The sequence below is a fragment of the Mercenaria mercenaria genome, chromosome 6 (genome assembly GCF_021730395.1).
Source record: "Mercenaria mercenaria strain notata chromosome 6, MADL_Memer_1, whole genome shotgun sequence".
In the NCBI taxonomy this organism is placed as follows: Eukaryota; Metazoa; Mollusca; class Bivalvia; order Venerida; family Veneridae; genus Mercenaria; species Mercenaria mercenaria.
In genome coordinates, this window is record NC_069366.1 from 41,278,904 (window position 1) to 41,297,535 (window position 18,632).

General features: G+C 35.9%; 1 protein-coding gene across 3 annotated transcripts in view; it reads left to right on the top strand.

Annotated features, from left to right (window-relative positions):
• The window catches only part of LOC123549130 (tetratricopeptide repeat protein 5-like), a 145,154-nt gene that overhangs the window by 105,804 nt on the left and 20,718 nt on the right, over nucleotides 1-18,632 (top strand). For all 3 annotated transcript variants that reach the window (XM_053546630.1, XM_045336974.2, XM_045336972.2), the window contains exon 8: nucleotides 10,510-10,724. In XM_053546630.1, the coding sequence (XP_053402605.1) occupies nucleotides 10,510-10,724 (215 nt within the window). The remainder of the gene's footprint in view (nucleotides 1-10,509; nucleotides 10,725-18,632) is intronic.

The following is an 18,632-nucleotide window of genomic DNA, read 5'->3' on the forward strand; positions in this document are numbered from 1 at the left end:
TTGCTTAGAATTACAGTACCTTCGCTTGCTCCATCGGTCCGCTAAATATTCCTTATTACTTGGCAGGTAACGTCGAGTTATGGGGAATGTTTAATTTACTGTGGTGTACTGTAGTATCCCTTGCATCCGGGTGAGATTATTCGTTACTTCTACTGCAACTGTAGAGTAATGATGATGTGGTGTGTTTACGAGCGCGTCTGGTTTCCTCCCGGTTGACTGAATTTTTCAGCATAGGTTTTCCTCGGCAGGTAACGTTGGGTTACCTAAGACATTGGAGTGGCCATACTTTGCCAAAAATATTAACAATAATAGTTTTTATATATAAGGAGAATTACAGTAGGATTTCGCAGTTTCATATACATCTGTAATTATTATATGTGATTGTGATCATATCTTGTCATACCTGAAAGGTTCAAATAAATGTGTATTGAACTGAGAATTTTGTAGGTGTCTTTTGTTTATGATTTCGGATGGTAAAATAATAATAGCGCGGTCTTAAATTCGCGCATCGGTCTTAGCGCGAAATACGCGAAAATTTGTCCTACGTGAATAAAAATGATTTCACAGTACTCAAATTTCTGGGTTTAATTATTAGTTATAATATAAGTAATTATATGTGAATTCTTTGTTTCCATAATAAGAAAAAATAATAAATGCATATAACTCATTAATGGTGTCATCTTTTGTTTAGGGTATGGGTTTAATTATTAGTTATAATATAAGTAATTATATGTGAATTCTTTGTTTCCATAATAAGAAAAAATAATAATTGCATATAACTCATTAATGTGGTCATCTCTCTTGTTTAGGATCAAGGTCACTTATTTTGATCTAGTGACTTACTTATTATCCCCCGCCGATGAAATCCGGAGGTGGGTATTGAAATGGCGTTGTCCGTCCCTGCGTGCTCTGTCCGTCCGTCCGCAGCCATTTCTCAGTAACTAGCAGGTAGAATTTCATGAAACTTGAAATAAGCATGAACCAACATACTGTGATGATGCCCGTCAAGTTTTTTTTTTGATTGGTCAATTTTCCTTAGAGTTATTGCCCTTTATTTACTGAAAAATGCCCTAAAATGTCCATCCGCAGCCATTTCTCAGTAACTAGCCAGTAGAATTTCATGAAATTTGAAATAAAGATGAACCAACATACTGTGATGATGCCCGTCGAGTTTTTTTTGGATTGGTCCATTTCCCTTAGAGTTATTGCCCTTGATTTAATGAAAAATGCCCAAAAATGTCTGTCTGCAACCATTTCTCAGTAACTATCACATAGAATTTCATAACACTTGAAATAAACATGAACCAGCATACTGCGCTGATGCCCGTCAATTTTTTATTTGATTGGTCAATTTCCCTTAGAGTTATTGCCCTTGATTTAATGAAAAATGTCCATCCGCAGCCATTTCTCAGTAACTATCAGGTAGAATTTCATAAAACTTGACATAAAGATACACCAGCATACTGCAATGATGCCCGTCAAATTTTTTATCCGATTGGTCAATTTCCCTTAGAGTTATTGCCCTTGATTTAATGAAAAATCTACATCTGCAGCCATTTCTCAGTAACAAGCAGGTAGAATTTCATGAAACTTGAAATAAATATGATCCAACATATTTCGATGATGCCGGTCATTTTATTTTTCAATTGGTCAATTTTCCTTAGAGTTATTGCCCTTTAATTGTTAAAAAATCCACAGATTTGTACATAAGAAACCTTTTCTGTTAAAATGATTTTGACTAATGAAATTATTTGCTTCTTAGTAACATCCTTAGCTTTTTGCAAGATATATTTTTTTGCCATTCCCCACCACAAGCCCTTTCGGCCGGGGAAACCAATTCATCGAATTTGCTTGTTTGTTTTTAACCTTAGACCACATGTATAGTTTTGAGTGTCTAGATGAACCTTGGCATGAGTTGACCTTGATCTTGAGCTAGTGACCTACTTCCACATTTCTGTAGCTACAGCCTTCAAATTTGGACCACATGCATAGGTTTGTGTACAGAAATAAACTTTGACATTGACCTATTGACCTACTTCACGGGGGAGGAACTGTTACATGAGACTCGGTTGTGGAGGATATCATGTTACAGATTTAGGATGCTACTGTTACAGTATTCCTGGATAACGTTACAGCATTCGCAGGATAATAATAGCTGTCGGTGTTTTGTTTGCCAAAGAGATGGTAAAGATTTATCTCTTTTTTGCAAAAATAAAAGTTGTATTTCTAGATCATTGATATGCACGTCTGTTGAGACATGGCTTAACCTGCGAAACACAGTATATTGATGTCAATCAAGCATTTTATGATATAATTTTGATAGAAAATTATCTAAAAGAAATTGATTAAAAGATATTTCATGCTCATTTGCATTGATTAAAACCCTCTTCAGGCATGGACTTATAATACGAGGTAGAAAAATTACTGTTGGTCTAATTTTTTTCGAGGGTTTTATAGAATGTTGCAGTTTAGGCAGGATATGTTACAGTTGTGGGATGCTGCTTCTGAATGTGTTACAGATTTAGGATGATACCTTTTTTCTTCTTCAGGATTCTGTTGTTAGATGTAAATACTGCTAAACAAAATTTATTTTGTCATTTGAGGCAGTCAGACATATACTAAAGAGGCGTTGCTGTAATGACGTTTAAAACACAGGAAAGAAAAGCTAGAACATTCCACCTAACGAGAGAAGATGTCGGTTGTGATATGTCAAGAATCACATATGATGAACAGTTGATAATACAAGTTATGCAGAGCAAATCTTCTATCCCTCCTCCATGCAAATTGACCGATCATTTGAACAATCTCTAAATACATCGGTTGTTAAATGTTTTCATAACCAACAATAAATCACCGGAGATATCGCGGAGTGATATCGAAAAATGTTCTAAGTGTTTCTTTATCAAATTCACATAGATTACTTTCATTCAAATCTAAGAAGATAGCGAGTTACTATGGTTATAAGGTAACTCCTAATTTTTTAACAACCCGAATTTAATGCGCTCGTGCTCGCGATTACATAATGCCAGATGGTGGGCATTACAGTCCTGAGACATGCCTTCGAATGGCACACAGTCCTGAAAAGCCCTTGACACCAGCATACATACAAAGACAAATACGCATATATTTGTAGATAAAAATCCTGAAACATTATACATTTTAACTATGAGTTGCGTATAAAATCCTCTGTTAAATGATATAGGCTCCATACTGTGACCAAACAAATTCAATGCTTCAGCTTAGCCAATTTAATTGTGCATGCTTGCCAGATCTTCATTGCGCATGCATATCTGCTAGTAGGCAGCTAAGCGCCTGCAAGCAGACTATGTTCGATGGTTGAATCTTTTGTTATTTGAAATAAAGTTTTATTGCACATGTGCGAGTTGACGTTAGAAAAGCCAATTAATTTCTTAAGTTCTCCATTACTGATTCCGAGAGGATATTTTCTTTTAAGCATATAAGTAATTGAAATCGTTGTTAAAGACACGCATTGCCAAGCTCTTCTGAAGCTAGGACACATTGTTTGCTAGCATAGTACATGTAGCATAAACAGGTACTATTTATAAAAGATCAGCCTGTTAAAGTGCAGATGACAATTCAATGCGAATTGGTGATTATGATATTATATACATTGGATATAGAACACTAGCTTTCTATTGAAAATGTTTATATCATTTTATTATCCCCCGCCGATGAAATCGGGAGGGGGGTATTGAAATGGCGTTGTCCGTCCGTCACGTCCGTGCATCCGTGCGTGCGTCAGTCCGCAGCCATTTCTCAGTAACTAGCATGTAGAATTTCATGAAACTTGAAATAAACATGAACCAACATACTGCGATGATGCCCGTCAAGTTTTTTTTTGGATTGGTCAATTCCCTTAGAGTTATTGCCCTGATTTATGAAAAATGCCAAAAATATCCGTCCGCAGCCATTTCTCAGTAACTAGCAGGTAGAATTTCATGAAACTTGAAATAAATATGAATCAACATACTGCAATGATGCCCATCAAGTTTGTTTTTTTGATTGATAAATTCCCCTTAGAGTTATTGCCCTTGATTTAATGAAAAATCCACATCTGCAGCCATTTCTCAGTAACAAGCTGGTAGAATTTCATGAAACTTAAAATAAATATGAATCAACATACTTTGATGATGTCTGTCATTCTTTTTTTTCAATTGGTCAATTTGCCTTAGAGATATTGCCCTTTAATTGTTTGAAAATCTACAGATTTGTACATAACAAACCAACCAATTGGTAGAATTTCATAAAACTTCTTTCATTCTTTTCCATGAACATTTATTTAAACATGTGAAGTTGTGTACCCACACCTGGTCACCACCTTGCTTTTGTCACACCCCCTCGCCCTCCCAACCCCCCCCCCCCCCCCAAAAAAAAATTCTTTCCTTTTTATTATTATTTTTTTCAAACCTTCCATGAATATTTATCAACATGCAAAGTTGTACTGTTCCCCCACCTCACTCCTCCACCCCGTCATCCCCCCCCCCCCCCCCACCACCACCAAATTTTTTTTTTTTTTTTTTTTTTTTTTCATTTTTAATTTTCCATCCATATTTCAATATGTATAATCAACATAGATGATCAATGACAATAATCGATGTTTTGTACCCTCACCCAGTCACCCCCACTGCCCCCCTCCCCCAACCAAAAAATAGCATTCATTTTCTGTTAAATTGATTTTGACAAATGAAATTTTTTGCTTCTTAGTAAAATCCTTAACTTTTTTCCGGATATATTTTTTTGCCATTCCTGACCACAAACCCTTTCGGCGGGGGATACCAATTCATCGAATTTGCTTGTTATATATAGATGTTGATTTAGGGTTTCAAAATTAGAAAAAAAAATGCACTTGGTATAATATATTTACATCTTACAGCTAAACTGTAACATTTTATAAAACCACGAAAAATTAGACCCACAGTGATTTTTCGATGCAAATGAGCATAAAATATGGTTGAAATATATTTTAATCAACTTCTTTTAGATAATTTTTTTATCAAAATTTCGAATTTTGTCATTAAATGCTTGATAGACATCAATATACTGTGTTTCGCAGGTTAAACCATGTTTCAACAGACGTACATACCATTGATCTAGAAAAACATTTTTTACTTTTCCAAAAAAGAGATAAATCTTTACAATTTCTTTGGCAAACAAAACACCGACTGCGATTTTTATCCTCCGAATGCTGTAACGTTATCCAGGAATACTGTAACAGTAGCATCCTAAATCTGTAACATGATATCCTCCACAACCGAGTCTCGTGTAACAGTTCCTCCCCGTGTACTTTCACATTTTTGAAGGTACAGGCTTCAAATTTGGACCACATGCATAGTTTGTGTTCCGAAATGAAATTTGACCTTGATTTTAACCTAGTGACCTACTTCCATGTTCTCAAGCTGCAACCTTCAAATTTGGACCACATGCATAGTTTTGTGTTCTGAATTGAAATTTGACCTAGATTTTTACCTAGTACCTACTTTCACATTTCTCAAGCTACAGCCTTCAAATTTGAAGCACATGCATAGTTTTATGTACTGAAATGAACTTTGACCTTGAAATTGATCTATTGACCTACTTTCACATTTTTCAAGCTACAGCTTTCAAATTTGGACCATATGCATGGACCACATGCACAGTTTTGTGTACTGAAATGAACTTTGACCTTGATAGTGACCAATCTGACTAAAGTACATCTCCTATTACGCTTAGGCATAGGATCTGAGAACGACCTATTCATAGCCTTGTTCTGACGACCCTTTCGCTAGCCAATCAGAGCCTAACTTACAACATTTTGCAAATCTACCTGTAGCCTTGACTTTTGATATTTACAATTCTTATGACGTAATGTGTCAGATAGCCGGTTAGCTCAGCCGGTAGGCCATTTGCTTTGTAAGCGAGGGGTCCCGGGTTCGAGCCCTGGAATAACTGCACATTTTTCTTACTCTTTGACATCCGAACAAGCCGTCTGATTGGTTAAAATAAAAATAGCAATACTGGAAATCCAAAACATACAGAAGACGTATGTGAATGGTTTGTTCTCAGATCTTCGTTTAGAAGATCAAGTACTTAAGTTAGATTGGATAGTGATATACCTAAATTTGGAACATTCAAAAATGGCTCAATGGTGGGCGCCAAGCTCACTCTGTGATCTCTTGTTATGGTGTTGCTATCTTGCTTTAGGGCAGTTGTTTCTTGGCTAAGCATTCCATCATTTCCTATTTTTGTTCTCTCATGTGTGGAGATTCATACATCCATTATCACATGCCATCCTGAGAACTGTTACTCTCTTCATTACTCGCAAGTTTGTCATCAACGTTTTCTTTCTCAGCTATTCACATGTTCTCCTCAGTGATGGGGTACATAACCCGCATCCCAGACCAACTACTGGCTTTCCCGGAACTATCAACAGTTTCTAACACTGTCCTTTTTGTAAAACTCTGATAAACGTTTATCTGGCCCTGGCAAGCATTTGCCAGATCTAGTGTTCCACAACCTTCCACGTGACTACAGCTGTCTATATAAATGACAAACTTTAACATCAGGAGTTAACTCATAGTTTGTCTTCACAGAACTCTCTTTTTCTATCACATACTTCACTTTTACTGGCTGACACTAATGTTTCTTCTGCTTTCATGGAATACCTAATCTCAGCCCATCCAGAATAAAGTGTCACTTAGACAAAGCATCGGCTCTGTGTGTAATTTCAAAATTATAAGTGTATTTGGCCTTCAGGAATTTTTATGCCCCCCTTCGAAGAAGGACGGTATATTGTTTTGCAGATGTCGGTCGGTCAGTAGGTCTGTCGGTCGGTCGGAATGTAGACCAATCCGTTTCCGGATGATAACTCAAGAACGCTTGGGCCTAGGATCATGAAAGTTGATAGGGAGGTTGGTCATCACCAGCAGATGACCCCTATTGATTTTGAGTTCTGTATGTCAAAGGTCAAGGTCACAGTGACCCTGAATAGTAAAACAGTTTTCGGATGATAACTCAAGAACACTTTGGCCTAGGATCATGAAAGTTGATAGGGAGGTTGGTCATGACCAGCAGATGACCCCTATTGATTTTGAGGTCAGTATGTTAAAGGTCAAGGTCACAGTGACCCTGAACAGTAAAACGGTTTCCGGATGATAACTCAAGAATGCTTAGGCCTAGGGTCATGAAAGTTGATAGGGAGGTTGTTCATGACCAGCAGATGACCCCTATTGATTTTGAGGTCAGTATGTCAAAGGTCAAGGTCACAGTGACCAGGAACAGTAAAATGGTTTCCAGGCAATAACTCTAGAATGCTTGGGCCTAGTGTCAGGAAAATTGATAGTTAGGTTGGCCATTACCAGCAGATGACCCCTATTGATTTTGAGGTCATTAGGTCAAAGGTCAAGGTCACATTGGCCAGGAACAGTTAAAACGGTTTCTGATCTTCTTGTCCAAAACCATAGGGCCAAGGGCTTTGATATTTGGTATGTAGCAAAATCTAGTGGTCCTCTACCAAGATTGTTCAGATTATTTACGTGGGGTCAAATATGTCCCCACCCCAGGGGTCACATGGTTTATATAGACTTATATAGGAAAAAACTTTGAAAAACCTGTTGTCCAAAACCACAGGGCCTAGGGCTTTGATATTTTGTATATGACATCATCTAGTGGTCCTCTACTAAGATTGTTCAAATTATTCTCCTAGGGTCAAATATGGCTCCGCCCTGGGGGTCACATGGTTTACATAGACTTATATAGGGAAAAACTTTGAAAATTTTCTTGTCCAAACCACAAAGACTATGGCTTTGATATTTTGTAATGTAGCATCATTTAGTGGTTCTCTACCAAGTTTGTTCAAATTATCCCTCTAGGGTCAAATATGGCCCCGCCCCAGGGGTCATATGGTTCATATAGACTTATATAGGGAAAAACTTAGAACCTTCATGTCCATAACTTACATCATTCAAATTTGGACCACATGTATAGTTTTGAGTGGCAAGATGAACCTTGACATGAGTTGACCTTGATCTTGACCTAGTGACCAACTTTCACATTTCTGTAGCTACAGCCTTCAAATTTGGACCACATGCATAGGTTTGTGTACCGAAAAAAACTTTGACCTTGTTATTGACCTAGTGACCTACTTTCACATTTTAAAATTTGGACCACATGCATAGCTTTTTGTTCCAAATTAAAATTTGACCTTGATTTTGACCTAGTGGCCTACTTTCACATTTCTCAAGCTACAGCCTTCAAATTTGAACCACAAGCATAGTTTTGTGTACTGAAATGAACTTCCATCTTTAGATTGACCTAGTGACCTACTTTCACATTTCTGAAGGTACAGGCTTCAAATTTGGACCACTTGCATAGTTTTGTGTTTCGAAATAAAATTGATTTTGACCTAGTGACTTACTTTCACATTTCTCAAGCTACAGCCTTCAAATTTGAACCACATGCATAGTTTTGTATACTGAAATGAACTTTGACCTTGAAATTGATCTAGTGACCTGCTTTCACATTTTGCAAGCCACAGCTTTCAAATTTGGACCACATACACATTGTTTTGTACCGAAATGAAATTTGACGTTGATTTTGACCTTGAGCTAGTCTTGAAATTTGGATCATTCAAAAATGGCTCAGTGGATGGTGCCAAGATCACTCTGAAATCGCTTGTTAGGTTAATAGGTTAAACGTCAAGGTCAGATTAAACCAGAATGGTAGAACTTTTGTTTACAGTGATCATATAGTTTCTGTTCCTTGTGCAATTACTGAATGCATCAAGAGGGGCATTTCGTGTTCGACGAGCTCTTGTTTTAATTTGTGAGCCATCGCAAAGTTCCACGGTCACTTCTAATGAGGAAATGATGGGCAAATAAATAATGGTGATAATGCTTAAAAGCAGAATCACAGCAAGTAGCTCTTGCCGAGTCACGCAGTAGTACCTCTGTTGTTTTGATACACACTTACTGTAATAGGAAAGGGCCTTAGTGACCAAATGGTTAAGGTCGCTTACTTCAAATCACTTGCCCCTCATCGCTGTGGGTTCGAGCCTCACTTGGGGCATTGAATTCTTCCTGTGAGGAAGCCATCCAGCTGGCTTATTGAAGGTCGGTGATTCTACCCAGGTGCCCGCTCATGATGAAATAATGCACGGAGGGGCACCTGGGGTATTCCTCCACCATCAAAGCTGGAAAGTCGCCATATGACCTATAATTGTGTCGGTGTGATGTTAAACCCAACAAAAAATAAATAAATAAAAAATAAATAGTGGTTTCAGGTTGTCTGTCTGTCTGTCTGTCCGAGCTCACATGTGCATACTTAGGTGGCTATAGGAACAATAGGTAACTGTACTTTTTCTTTGATGTCATTCATTCCGTAAGGCTTTTATGTGGCTATTTTTCTCTTACGTGGCTAAAAGAACAATAGAGAGAACAAAAGAATAGCCACATAAGTATCCATATGTAGGAACGTCCGTCCGTCTGTCCGTAGACACAATCTTGTGCGCTCCATCTCTCCTCATCCCCTTGACACAATTTAATGAAACTTCACACAAGTGATCAGTAACAACAGTAGTTGTGCATGGGGCATGTTAGGATCTTTCAGAAAAAAAAATTGCAGAGTTACGGGACTTTGTTTTTTGTTACTATACTATATACATAGACACAATCTTGTGCGCTCCATCTCTCCTCATCCCCTTGACACAATTTAATGAAACTTCACACAAGTGATCAGTAACAACAGTAGTTGTGCATGGGGCATGTTAGGTTCTTTCAGAAAAAAAAATTGTAGAGTTACGGGACTTTGTTTTTTGTTACTATACTATATACATAGACACAATCTTGTGCGCTCCATCTCTCCTCATCCCCTTGACACAATTTAATGAAACTTCACACAAGTGATCAGTAACAAAAGTAGTTGTGCATTGGGCATGTTAGGTTCTTTCAGAAAAAAAATTTGCAGAGTTACGGGACTTTGTTTTTTGTTATTATACTATATACATAGACACAATCTTGTGTGCACCATCTCTTCTTATCCCCTTGACACAATTTAATGAAACTTCACACAAGTGATCAGTAACAACAGTAGTTGTGCATGGGGCATGTTAGGTTCTTTCAACAACAAAAATTGCAGAGTTATGGGACTTTGTTTCTTGTTAACATACTATGTACATACAGTCTGCATATGCAATCTTGTGCGCGCCTAATCTTCCGAACCCTTGCACATAATTTAATGAAACTTCACACAAGTGATCAGTACCAACCCTAGTTGTGCATGGTGCATGTAACATTCTATTAGATAAATATTCTGCATAGTTATGGGACTTTGTTTTTTGTTACTATACTGTATACATACAGTCTGTATACATACAGTCCACATAATTATGCAATCTTGTGTGTGTCAAATTGCAATGTACTGTGTCAGTGCATGAGGGGGGTACATTCATCACCTTTAGTGATAGCTCTAGTTATAAGTCTGTATTATCTGTAATTATTGTCTCAATGTAATCAGGGAAAAGTGAAAGGGAAGAGACTACAAACATTGTCACAATCTCCACGAGACAGTGCTCTAGGCCCCTATGCTGGAGGTGGTTACACTAGTAACAGTGGCAAGTCTGTAAAACTGATGAGATGTTCCTTCAAAGATCTTGAGACAGGTGTAAACCCAGAGAGGGTTGTGCTGGGAAAAGTTGCCTGTACAATTCCTACTGATGATCTTGTACCGTTGTAAGTATAAAAGAACTGGGACAAGGTGTAAACCATCAGAGGGTGAGTATGGAAAGGTTGTCTGTGCAGTACCTTCTGAGAATCTTCTGCAGTTGTAAGTAGGTATGGATATAGAGAACTGTGTGGAATGAAAACTTTTGTGCAGAAAAAATCAAGGAATAAATATTCTATAGAAACATTTTGATATTTTATTTAAATGAGGTGGATTGTTTTATTATTATTTCAGTAGGCTTGCTTTTAGGTCTATGATCTCTAGCAGGATATTGTATGTTGATCGAGTTGGAACAGTCATCCACAGTAATTTATGTTCAGTAATGACTAATTTGTTGAATGTTTTTATCCACCATAGAACGGGGAGGAGAATAGTTTTGGCCTCATCTGTCCGGAACCATATCTAGGAAGTGGTTTGGAATATTTATATGAAACTTAAAGTACATGATCACCACTGTAGGGAAATGTGGCCTGTCAAGTTTCAGTCAGATTGCCCAAGTAACACCAGAGTTATGGCCCTTAGTAGTTTCTAGTGTTAACTATATAGGGTACTGTAATGATGGCCATTTCTGCTTCATAACTCGTGACATATTTGACCTATAACTATGAAACTTAAATAAATTTAGATCACCACAATGTGAAAGTGCACACTCAATTTTGTCAAGCTCTCTATAGTAACTTCTGAGTTATTGCCCTTTGTTTAAAAGTCCACATATTACCATTTAAATTTGTTAAACTTCTTTCATTTTCTTTCCCATGAATATTTATTATCCACAAGTGAAGTTGTGTATCCACACTCGGTCACCCCCACTGCCCTGGTCACACACTGTTCACCCCCCTCCACACACACACACACACCACAATTTTTTTTTTTTTTTATTAAATCTTAAATCTTCCATTAATATTTATCAACATGCAAAGTTGTATCCTCCCCCCACCTTGCAACTCCACCCAGTCACCCCACAACCCCTGTCATGCACCCCCCTTCCCCCCCAAAAAAGAAAAAAAATCATTTTTTATTTTCCATCAATATTTATTATCAATATGTGAAGTTTTGTACCCTCACCTGGTCCCTGCCTCCTCCCCCAACCCCCGAAAAAAATAGAAAATCATTCCTTAGGTGAGCAATGTTCATGGTTTGCTGTTGTGATATTGTGATCATGCTGTGTCCATTGTGCTTCTGTCCGTTGTCATCAATTGTGTTTTAAAAGACATTTTCTCCAAAACTGCTGAATGGAATTTGATGAAACTTGGCATGGATATTTCTTGGATGGTCCTCTACCAAAGTTGTTGAAACGGTTCTGCTTGGTTGCACATAAGGGCCAGAGCTAAAAATAGAAAAATTTTCAAACAACATCTCCTTCCTAACCAGTGGTCCGATTTTGAAATAATTTCACACAAATGGTTCTTGAGTCACCTTCTGTCAAGAATGTTCAAGTAATACCGATATGTCAAAAAACATGGCCGCCAGGGGGCGTGGTCACTTTTCCTTATATGTATATAATGAAAATTTAAAAAACTCTTCTTATGTATAACTGCTGGCCTGATTTTTAGCTCACCTGAGCACAAAGTGATCATGGTGAGCTATTGTGATCATGCTGTGTCCATCGTCAACAATTGTTTTTAAACGACAGCTCCACCAAAACCACTGAATGGATTTTGATGAAACTTGGCATGGATGTTTCTTGGATTGTCCTCTACCAAAGTTGTTCAAACATTTCTGCTTGGTTGCACAGAAGTCGCCAGAGCTAAAACTAGAAAAATCTTCAAACAACATCTCCTCCTAAACCAAGCGTCCGATTTTGAAATAATTTCACACAAATGGTCCTTATGTCACCTTCTATCAAGCATATTCAAATAATACCGATATGTCAAAAAACATGGCTGCCAGGGGGCATGGTCACTTTGCTATATGTATATAGGGGAAATTTGAAAAAATCTTCTTGTGTGAAACTGCTGGCCCAATTTTTAGCTCACCTGAGCACGAAGTGCTCATAGTGAGCAATTGTGATCATGCTGTGTCCGTCATCCGTGTGTCAAGTCGTCCTTTGTCAACAATTGTCTCTAAACGACATCTCCTTCAAAACCACTGAATGGATTTTGTTGAAACTTGGCATGAATGTTTCTTGGATGGTCCTCAACCAAAGTTGTTCAAACGTTTCCGCTTGGTTGAACATAGGGGTCATCAGAGCTAAAAATAAAAACATTTTCAAACAACATCTCTTAGACCAATGGTCCAATTTTGAAATAATTTCACACAAATGGTCCTTATGTCACCCTTCTCTACCAAGATTGTTCAAATTAAACTGATTTGTCCCTATATGTATATAGTAGAAACTTAGATAATCTTCTTGTATAAAACTATTAGCCCAATTTTAAAATAATATAATACAAATGGTTGTTGTGTGACCTTCTACAAATACTGTTCAAATTTTTTTGATTCGTTAATAAAAAAAACAAGAGGGCGTGGTCACTTTTCATCAACAATTTCTTCAAACAACATCTCCTTGAAAACCACTGAATAAATTTTGATGACTCTTTACACAAATGATCTCTGGGTAGCCCGCTTTCAAAGTTGTTCAAATGGTTCTGGTTCATTGAATATATGGGTCTTCTTGGTTCAACTGTCAGACTTAAAAAATCTTTTTCTGTAGAGCTTGTGATAGGGTTTGACTCTCTACCATAATTGTGCAAATTATTGCCCTAAGGTCAAAAATGGCCATGCGTGTACTTACTATAAGCTTATATATTAGAAATTTTGAAAATCTTCTCTGGATCAATAATAGTTAGAGCCTTGATATTTGGCATGTGATACTGTAAAATCATTTAATTTCATGGGCAGAAAATTTCATGGTTTTGGTCTAAACAGCAATTTCTTGGTGATATGAATTTGTGAATTTCAACTTTTGAAAATAAAATGAATGGACATTTTACTTGTTCATTGGGATTAAATTTCGTGGATTGGCTCAACTACAAAATCCATGAAAATTAGTCCCCCACGAATATAAATGATTTCATTGTATCAGAATGGTACTATCTACCATAATTGTTCAAATTATTGACCAAGTACCATTATGTTACACAAACACACTCGAAGCCTTGTACACAGGTGAGCGATTTAGGGTCAGTGACCCTCTTGTAATGATTCTTAGATGGTGTGACCCTCTACCAAGATTTTTCAAATTATTGTACCCCCCGACAAAGTTGTAAGGGGGCGGGGTATACTGGTTTCAGGTTGTCTGTCCGTCCGTCTGTCAGTCCATCTGTCCGTCCATAGACACAATCTTTTGCGCACCATCTCTACTCATCCCCTTGATACAATTTAATGAAACTTCACGTAACTGATCAGTAACAACAGTAGTTGTGCATGGGGCATGTTAGGTTTTTTCAGGAAAATAAATTGCAGAGTTACAGGACTTTGTTTCTTGTTAACATACTATGTACATACAGTCTGCATATGCAATCTTGTGCGTGCTTAATCTACCAAACCCTTACACACAATTTAATGAAACTTCACACAAGTGATCAGTACCAACCCTAGTTGTGCATGGTGCATGTTACATTCTTTTAGATAAATATTCTGCATAGTTATGGGACTTTGTTTTTTGTTACTATACTGTATACATACAGTCTATATACATACAGTCCACATAATTATGCAATCTTGTGTGCATCATATTGCAATGTACTGTGTCAGTGCATGCGGGGGTACATTCATCACCTTTAGTGATAGTTCTAGTTTTAATTTGTCATAAAACATGGCCACCAGAGGGCGTGGTCACTTTTCCCTAAATGTATATAGTGGAAACTTTAAAAACTTCTCGTGTGAAACAGCTGGCCCGATTTTAGGATGATATTACACAAAAGGTCCTTGTGTGACCTTCTACCAAGATTTTTCAAATTATACCGATTCATCAAAAAACAATGCCACCAGGGGGCATGGTCACATTTCCCTATATGAATATAGTGGAATCTTTAAAAATCTTCTTGTGTGAAACTGCTGGCCCGATTTCAAAATAATTTCGCAAAAATGGTCCTTGTGTGACCCTCTACCAAGATTTTCCAGATTATACCGATTAGTCCAAAAAAAAAAATGGCCCCCAGGGGTGGGTCACTTTTCCCTATATGTAGTGGTAATTTAAAAAATCATCTTGTGAAACTGCTGGCTCGATTTTAAAATAATTTTACACAAATGGTACTTGTGTGACCCTCTACCAAGATTGTTAAAATTTTTTTTGATTCATCAAAAAATTGGCTGCCAGAGGGCATGGTCATTTCTCCCTATATGTATATAGTGGAAATTTTAAAAATCTTCTTGTGTGAAACTGCAGGCCTGATTTCAAAATAATTTTACACAAAATGGTCCTTGTGTGATTTTTAGCTCGACTATACGAAGTATAAGGAGAGCTATCCTACTCGCCCCGGCGTCGGCGTCTTTCCGCGTCCCCACCTTTGTTAAAGTTTTGGTACACTTTCTCTTTTTTCAACTTATCTCTGTAATTACTTGATGGATTTGATTCAAACTTGAAATACTTATTCCTCATCATCATCCACATCATCTGACATAAGGGCCATAACTCTGGCACCAATATTTTATGAATTATCCCCCCTTATCACATAGATTTTCAGGTTAAAATTTTGTTGCACTTTCACTCTATCTTTGTTATTACTGAATGGATTTGATTCAAACTTAAAGTAGTTGTTCAACATCATCACCCACATCATATGACACAAGATGCATAACTCTGGCACCATTTTTTCATGAATTATTCCCCCTTTTTACTTAGAATTTCAGGTTAAAGTTTTGGTGCACTTTCACTCTACCTCTGTATTACTGAATGGATTTGATTCAAACTTAAAATAGTTGTTCAGCATCATCACCCACATCATATGACACAAGATGCGTAACTCTGGCACAATTTCATGAATTATTCCCCTTTTTACTTAGAATTTCAGGTTAAAGTTTTATGCACTTTCACTCTATCTCTGTTATTACTGAATGGATCTGATTCAAACTTAAACAATTGTTCAACATCATTACCCTTATCATATGACACAAGGTGCATAACTCTGGGACCAATTTTTCATGAATTATTTCCCCCTTTTACTTAGAATTTTAGGTTAAAGTTTTGATGCACTTTCATTCTACCTCTGTTATTACTGAATGGATTTGATTCAAACTTAAAATAGTTGTTCAACATCATCACCCACACCATATGACGCAAGGTGCATAATTCTGGCACCAATTTTTCATTAATTATTCCCCCTTTTTACTTAGAATTTTAGGTTAAAGTTTTGATGCACTTTCACTCTGTCTCTGTTATTACTGAATGGATTTGATTCAGACTTAAAATAGTTGTTCAACATCATCACCCACACCATATGACACAAGGTGCATAACTCTGGCACCAATATTTAATGAATTATGCCCCTTTTTGCTTAGGATATACTTATATAGTGTTTTGATACATTTTATCTTTACCTCTCTTATTACTTTTTTTTTTTTTTTTTTTTTTTTTTTTTTTTTTTTTTTTTTTTTTTTTAGAACCACTTTTAAGGCCCGTTTATTTCGTAAGTACATCAATACATCATATACAGAAATTTATACAATATTATAATTTTGAATGCACTATATAGCTAGAAAAAAGGGAAACAAACAAGAAGAGTATGAACAGGAATAATGTAAAGAAAAAAAAAAATAGTAACGGCCTTGGTAGTAAACATCGTTTGTACATATTACATATTCAACATTGGTATAAAATTTCTCCAATCATTGTTGAAAATGTCAAGAGAAGAGTTTTGAAAAGCTCTATACTTTTCGATTTTTAATCTGTTAGACAGTTTTTGTTTAAAGATAGATATGTTTGGTATTGTTTTCTTCGTTTTACAATTATATATGTAATATTTGGAAAACATGAGAATGAATGATATTATTTTATTTCTTGAATGAAAAAAGGATATAAATTTATCTTGAGTAACATCTATACCAACTTCAATAAGCCATTGAAACAATTCGTTCCAAAAAATTTGTGTTTTTTGGCAACTCCAAAATAGATGTTCTTGACTCTCTATTTCCATATTACAAAAATCACAAAGACTGGACTCATTTAACCTGCAGTTAAAAAGAAACTTATTTGTTGCAATATTTCTGTGCAAAAAGTTGTAATGAAAATTTTGTAGAACGTTATCTTGACAGATAACAAACGCATTCTTATATATTTCGTGCCAGTTAAAGGATCTGTTTGGGAAGTAATTTTCCCATTTTAATTGGGACTTTGGTTTTACATTTTGAATCATTAGCCTTTTTTGTTTCTGTATTTGCGTTAATTTTTTGTTTAAAACGTATGACTCTGTTTTTTCTAGAATTTCATACGTATTTGTTTTGTCAGATATTATAGGGGGTATAATGTTTTTTAACTTTCGTTTCCATTCTTTTGGAATTGATGAAATAAGTATGTGATAGTTTAAGAACTCATTATTAGGAATATTGTATTCTATTTGTAACTGATTGAAAGTTTTGAAATTATTTGTGTCTGTATCATAAACATCTTTAATACGGTTTATGTTTTTAATTTTCCATAGCGGGAACAAAAGTAGAGAGTTATTATTCTTCACATATAAATTTTGCCAAACGATTTGTTCTAATATGTTTTGAGGATTTTCAATAAAATTTATTTTACTCCATGCAACTAATATATCATTTATGAATTTGTTTTTTAACTTTAGTTTTAATATGTCTTTTGTATTTATATTGCATTTGAATAAAGATATTCCTCCTAAGTGTTGCATGTGTTTCTTTATTACTTCTTTCCACAGTCCATTATTTGAGTCGCTTATTATTCTTTTAATCCAGCTTGATTTTAAGGAGTTTAAAAATATTGGTATGTCGATCATATTCAGGCCCCCATTTTCAAATTCTTGTATTATTATGTCCCTTTTAACTTTATCCCTTTTTGAGTTCCATATGAATTCATAACAACTTTGAGTAATTCGTTTTATAATTTCATCCGAAGGATTAGGTAGAACAGAAAACAAAAAAGTTAACTTTGGAAGAATTAGTGATTTCAATACTGAAATATTACCTATAGTTGTAAGGTGTCTAGCTTTCCATCTATTAATGTCCGATTGAAATTGTGATAATCTATTATCATAATTTAGTCTAAGTGTTTCATCAGTACTTGAATGAAAAGTTACACCTAGGGTTTTTACACTTTCTGAAGTCCATGTAATGTTTTCATATTTTTTTCTACAGTATACTAGGTCATGTTGATTTCGGAGCGAGCCTATCCTAAGAACTGTACATTTATTATAGTTTAGTTTAAGGCCTGAGATAAACGAAAATTGTTCAAAGATGTTTATCGTTTCTTTAAAACTGTTTTCAGAACTGTCTAAAAGCAGAGTGGCATCGTCTGCAAACATGCTGTTTTTAACTTCTATATCAAATATCTTGAATCCTTTAATATTATTATTTTCTCTAATGGCTAAAGAGAGTAGTTCAATAGCTAAAATAAATATGTAAGGGGACAAAGGACAGCCTTGTCTCACTCCTCGTTTAATATTAAAGGAATCAGACAAGAAACCGTTATATAGTATACAACTTGTCGGGTTTTTATAAAGTACATTTACCCAAGTTTTCAAATTTGGCCCGAAATTAAAAAGATCCAGTGTTTTAGCAATAAATGCGTGATTTAGGCTATCAAAAGCTTTTTCAAAGTCAGCAAAAAATAAAATGCCCGGTTTATCATTTTTTTCTGCATACTCTATTACGTCATATATCAGTCTTATGTTTTCACCGATGTACCTTCCTTTGATAAAACCCGTTTGACTGTTATCAATTAAATTATTTAACACTAATTTTATTCTGTTAGCAATTACTTTAGTTAATATTTTGTAATCAACATTTAACAAACTTATAGG